Source organism: Triticum urartu, chromosome 2A (assembly GCF_056163025.1).
Source record: "Triticum urartu cultivar PI428250 chromosome 2A, HENAU_Tu73, whole genome shotgun sequence".
Lineage (NCBI taxonomy): Eukaryota > Viridiplantae > Streptophyta > Magnoliopsida > Poales > Poaceae > Triticum > Triticum urartu.
Genome location: NC_141874.1, coordinates 486,226,361 through 486,231,979, shown reverse-complemented (window position 1 = coordinate 486,231,979; position 5,619 = coordinate 486,226,361). Strand labels below are relative to the sequence as shown.

General features: G+C 55.8%; 1 protein-coding gene across 1 annotated transcript; it reads right to left on the bottom strand.

The window, feature by feature from the left end:
* Positions 1-3,230: 3,230 nt before the first annotated feature.
* LOC125537969 (putative BOI-related E3 ubiquitin-protein ligase 3) lies at positions 3,231-4,763 on the bottom strand. The gene is made up of 2 exons (XM_048701288.2): positions 4,209-4,763; positions 3,231-4,087 (listed from the first exon to the last, which is right to left on the bottom strand). The coding sequence occupies exons 1-2, from the start codon at positions 4,650-4,652 to the stop codon at positions 3,560-3,562; spliced, it is 972 nt and encodes a 323-aa protein (XP_048557245.1). The 5' UTR covers positions 4,653-4,763; the 3' UTR covers positions 3,231-3,559.
* Between the last annotated feature and the right edge of the window lie 856 nt (positions 4,764-5,619).

Here is a 5,619-nt window from a genome sequence, read left to right as displayed (position 1 = left end):
CCTGGGTCCAGCAGCGGCGGGCGGCCGTCCGTCGAGATGCAAAGAAAGCAGGCGCGTGCACCGTTCACGGGCACCATGCCGGCCCCCCGCGTGTTGTTTGACGGAATGCCAACCTCAACGCCGGCGGTGGACGACCCCTTCTACAACCAGTACATGGAGGACGTGATCTTTCAGGGTGGGCATGGCCGTGCCTACGATCCCGAGGAGACCCAAAGTCAGGATGGCAGCGCCCAGTATGTGCCCGATGAGGAGGCCGACGACCGTGCTGACTACGACCATGGTGATTCGTGGCATGAAGACGACGACATCTATGTCGAAGGTGAAGATGAAGATGAAGCCAATGATGTTAATATTAGTGGCGCTCCATTGTTCATAGACGAGCTCACCCAAAGAACGGAAGCACAAAAAAAGCGGAAGAGCATTCGCACTGATTCATATACACAAGATGAGGACAAGTTGATTTGTCAATATTGGATGGAGAGTAGCCAAGATCCAAGGACCGGCGCGCAACAAAAGGGCATTGTTTTTTGGACGAGAGTCCACAAAACATTCCATGAAAGGAAGATGTTTGAGCCCTACCAAATTACAAGCAACCGTGGCATCGGTTCGATTCAAAAAAGATGGTTGTTCATCCAACAAGAGTGCAACAAGTATTGTGCCGCATTTGAGAGCGTTGAAGCACGGCCCGTGACTGGTCTCGGCGTTGGGGACATGGTATGCTCTTCTCTTTCTAGCCCTTTCCTTGCTACGGCCATGATACTTCGGCCGTGTATATGTTTGCATGTTCACTTGTTGTTGATCATGTGGTGTAGGCATTTCAATCTTTGGAGGCATTCAAGGTCCGGCACAATGACAAGCCATTCACTCTTACGCATTGTTGGACGCTCATCAACAATTGCCCTAAGTTCAAGGATCAATACCGTGAACTTCAAAGGAAGAGAGGCAAGAAAACGGCCAAGTTCGCCGGAGATGGGGATGACGAGGTGTTGAAAAGGCCGAGGGGCAAGACCAACTCCAAGGTGGACAACATACGTGACGCCTTAACCATGGCCTTGCATGAGACTTTGCATGGCATGATGTCACATAAGGATGTGAGGGACGAGAAGAAGCGACAAAGCAAGGACGAGCAAATGAAGCAATACCTAGACCTCCAAAGACAGAAGCTTGAGATGGAGGAGGCGGCCAAGAAGAGGAAGATAGACATGGAGGAGGCGGCCCGGCAAAGACAGCTCGACATGGAAGAGGCCGCCCGGCAAAGGCAGCTCGACATCGAGGCCGACAACATCAAGGCCAGGCAGAGGCAGCTCGACATCGAGGCCACCAATGCCGCCACCAAAGCGAAGGAGGTGGCTCTTGCGATCATGAGTGTGGACTTGTCGAAGATGAGCGACAAGACGAGGGCCTGGTTCGAGGCCAAGCAGAAGGAGATGCTCGACGCCGAACGACTGAACTAGGTCGTCCGATCGGCGTGGCCGTTCTTTTTGGAGGCTGGCATGGGTGCCGCCCGCCCGCTGGGCCTCTGGCAGTGTGCCGGCGAAAAAAACATTCACTTTGGAGGCCGGCTGTATTGCCGGCCGCTGGCTGTGTTGCCGGCGAGGACAACTATTCATTTTGGAGGCTGGTTGTGTTGCCGGCCGCTGGCTGTGTTGCCGGCGATGGTCGTGTAGGCCGCTGGCTTTGTTGCCGGCGTGATGAACTGGAGTCGTGAACTGGGGCTTGGCATTTGAAACGTCCTTTTTTTTAAATAGACGCGGACAGGATGGGGCAAAAGGATGCGTCCGCACGGTGGGCGCACGGCCACCACATCTCAGGACAGGCCCGGACACGACCCTAAATCCTTACCCAAAGGGACAAAAACAGAACAAAACAGACGTCTGTTTGGGGTCACGCGGTGGAGTTGGCCTAAGATCCGGCTACATCCTACTTCCTCCACGGTGCGGCATGCATCCGTGCTCTCACTGCGGGCACGCTGTACCTCGACCTCGGACATTCCACCGCAATGGCCGCATACAGGCATCTGTGGCCTTGTTCTGGCGGCATTGTCATCAAACTCCAATCCCGGCGATGCTGGGACAAGTACCCGACCTGGGGATCCATGGAGCCTCTCCCCGATGAAGTGAAAGCAAGGGTATATCTCACCAGGTAGAGGTTCTCCTGGACCTCCATTCGACGCGCCTGCAGTGGTGACATCGCACACACAAGCCTAGTTGTTAATGGAAACATCATCGCCGTTGGATCCAAGCCTAAAATGGCTCGAGTAGGGGAGCTTGGGTATCAACCCGGGACTGGCAGATCGCAAGCCGAACAACTATCTCCTTGTTCGAGCAGGCGACGACCTCCCAGTCAACGGATCTGGTTCATCCGAACTGAGATCCGTTGCTAATACCTCTGCCAGAGCTTGACCGAAGGGATGACTGGGTTTGAAGGGCGCCAGACTGTCAGATATATAACACTCGCGAGATCCGGTTGGGTAGCATTTTTGGGCCCTCTTGGGTCCGGGCGAAGGCTGTCCACCCGGCCGTTAGGGGGAGTGAGTGTTCCAATTATAGATGGCCTAACCAAACACAAAAAAATGACTATCTTTGATTTTTTTTTGAGCATCAGTACAGACACAAGCGCTCATATACACACGCATACACTCACCCCTATAAACGCACACACGCACACTCTACCCCTATGAGCATCTTCGAGAGACTGAGCCGGCATATCATTTTGAGATTTACGAAGTCACTGTAGGCGCCTCATCGTCGACGGGAACGTCTCCTCCCACTGAAAGCGTATCGCCGGAAATCCTGAAATAAATTCAGGAATAATGCGAGCACCAGGATTTGAACCCTGGTAGGTTGAGGATACCACTGTCCACCTAACCAACTCAACCACAGATTGATTTGCAATCTTTGATTCCTTAATTGGAGGTGCCCACAACAACAGAAAACTATGCCATGAACAAAGGGAAAGGTAAAAAAGAAAACATTCTAGGAGAGCATCGGAAATCTTCTTTTTTCATGTCAAATTATGTTGTGGCGAGGATGACGAGCAAGCATGGCATAATCCTAGCAAAGAATAGAACAGGCCGAATTTGTCCTTGCTTACTAAAGAAAATCGTTATCCTCGACAACATAAATCATTATGAAAAACGTTCGATTTGCCATGTTGTGCCAGCAAACGTTCGCATGTTATCGAAATCCTAAACAAAATACATTCTAACCCTACTTGGAAGACGAAAACGCTAAAATCAAACTAGGCGCTCTATTTGAAATTGCATTCAGTTCCTGCCATCCTTGTCCGAAATAACAAACCCACAACAGTTTGTTTTTCTGGCTAATTCAGGCAGCTCCTGAAAGTAATATGCTCTACAAAACTACAGGAACCACTTGTACATTTAGACGCGGGTCTCTTTAGAGAGCTGAGATTCACATGACCTGCCGCCAAATTCTTGAAGCACCGCGACTTCTTCGGCAAACTGAACCCACTGTAGCTTGATAACATGTGCAAGTTGATCAAGCCTGCTGAGTTTCCTATCGCAAACCGTTTCGGAGGAGGCCACTGGTTCCTTGAATCACGAGAGCAGGACATGGAGCGACGCGTTCTTGGTGGTCGCGCACAGCGGGCAGGTGTCCACGGCGGCGTCGCACGCGCTGCAGAGGCACAGGTGCCTGCACGGCAGCAGCAACACGCACGACTCGCCCTCGCCGCAAGCCCTGCACGCCGCCGCCGACGCCTTGGATGCCGCAGCGTCGTCGCCGGCGGGGGTCTCGAAACAGCAGGACCGCGCGTCCTCGGCGTCGCCGTCTCCATCCGCTCCGGTGGCGGCGACGGCAGCGCAAGGGGACTGCAGGAGCTGGTCGAGTGTAGCTTGGAGGCCCGCAGCGACTGCCTCGTGGCTCTTGGCGACGCGTATCCACGCCTGGCCCTCGGCGCAAATCTGGGTGAGCCTCTCTGACAGCTTGGCGTTGCGGCAGCGCGCCAGCTCCAGCGCGGCCTCCGCGGCACGCAGCCGCCTCGCCGCAGCACGCTCCGCCGCCGATACCAGCGCCCTGACGTGCTGCTGCCGCGCCTCCTCCAGCCCGGCGCGCATGCGGTCGGTCTGCAGAACGTCGATCAGAATCACCACGAATCAATACACCGCGCAATCAAACCCAAGAACTCGTGTCCATCCAATCACCAAGATAGAAAGAGAAACGGTGCATGAAGAAGATGGTACGTACCTCGAGTCGTAGGACTGCATCGATCTCCATGCCCTGACGGTACAGCTGCGAGAGCAGGTCCTGCGGCGGGCCGGCGGCATTGATCATTCTCCCACTGGTGGACGCCGTGCCGGAGCCCACCGCCCTGGTCAGCACATCACCGACGGGCACAAGCCCCTGCCCGCGCTGATTCTCCAAGTACGAAGGCGCCTCCGGGACGACGCGCGCCCGCTTCCTCTGCGCAAAACCGTGGCTGCGGGTGGTGTTGTCGTGCCAAGTGGGATCGACGCGCGGAACGTCGCCGAACACCGTGTTCCCAGCACCCTCCAGTTCCGGCCCGCGCTTGAGGTTCTCGGGAAAGAAGAGGGAGCCGCCCGTCATCTCGTCCTCCAGAGCACCGACGCTGCTGTAGGCGTGGAGGTCGTGGGAGAAGGCGTGGGAGAGGTGTTGCGCCTGCACGGCCATGGCCAAGTACTACGGCGTGCTAGCTTTCGGGTTTGGCGAAGGAAGAGAGAGGAGAGGGAAACGGATGAGGAGACGGTCGTGGGCGTGGAGGCCTATGCGGAGTGAGGGAGGGAGGTTTTATACGCGTCCGCGTTTGCGGTTGGGGAAGAAGCCATGACTTGAAGCGGCACTCTGGTGGGAGGACACGTGACGCCACTGCACGTTGGGCAACTGACCGGCGAAATAATGGGTCGACGATCCCATCCATGCAGGGCCGTGCCAAAGAGAGATCAATCTGCATCTACAGCAGCTAAAGATGCGGTAATTTGCGGTCAAAAGTCCGCTACGAAGAGCTTGGTAGCGGCGACCAAACGACGAAACAGATTGCGTGATGCGATCCCAACGTACGTACGGCTAGCGCTAAAGAAAAAGGGAAGATGGGAACGGAGACGCGCGAATCAAAGCCCTTGGGCCGGGTAACAGCTGAATTCAATAAATGGGGGCAGGTTTGCGGTGGCATCACGTTCGGCTCCACATCTTGTGAAAACGCCAAGCGAGTGATCAAGAATTCAAGGCGCGCCCTGCAGACCCGGATCTAGATAGCAGCCTGGTCCTGCTCCTGCTCCTGTCCTGCTGGTCACGGAAAGAGCGCACAGTAGTGGCCGCCCTCGTGTAGCTCTGACGGAGCACTGCCCTCCCTCTCCCTGATTGATCTGGGCAGCTGGGTCCAAGCGACGGGCACGTAGACTAGCACATGCCATGCAGACAAAGAGCTTATTTGGCGCGCGCGCGCACACGCACATCACCAAACCAACCAGCTCATCGAGCGGCGTCGGCAGCCACGATGATCCACAGTACCGGGCACGGGCAGGGCCAGGGGCAGCTGCGTTCCTCTTCCTCGTGGCGGCCATGAAAGGTGGAAGTAACAGTCGCCCGCTCCGTAAAGGCGCCGCACCGACCGACCATTCTGCGGGGCGCACCTGCATGC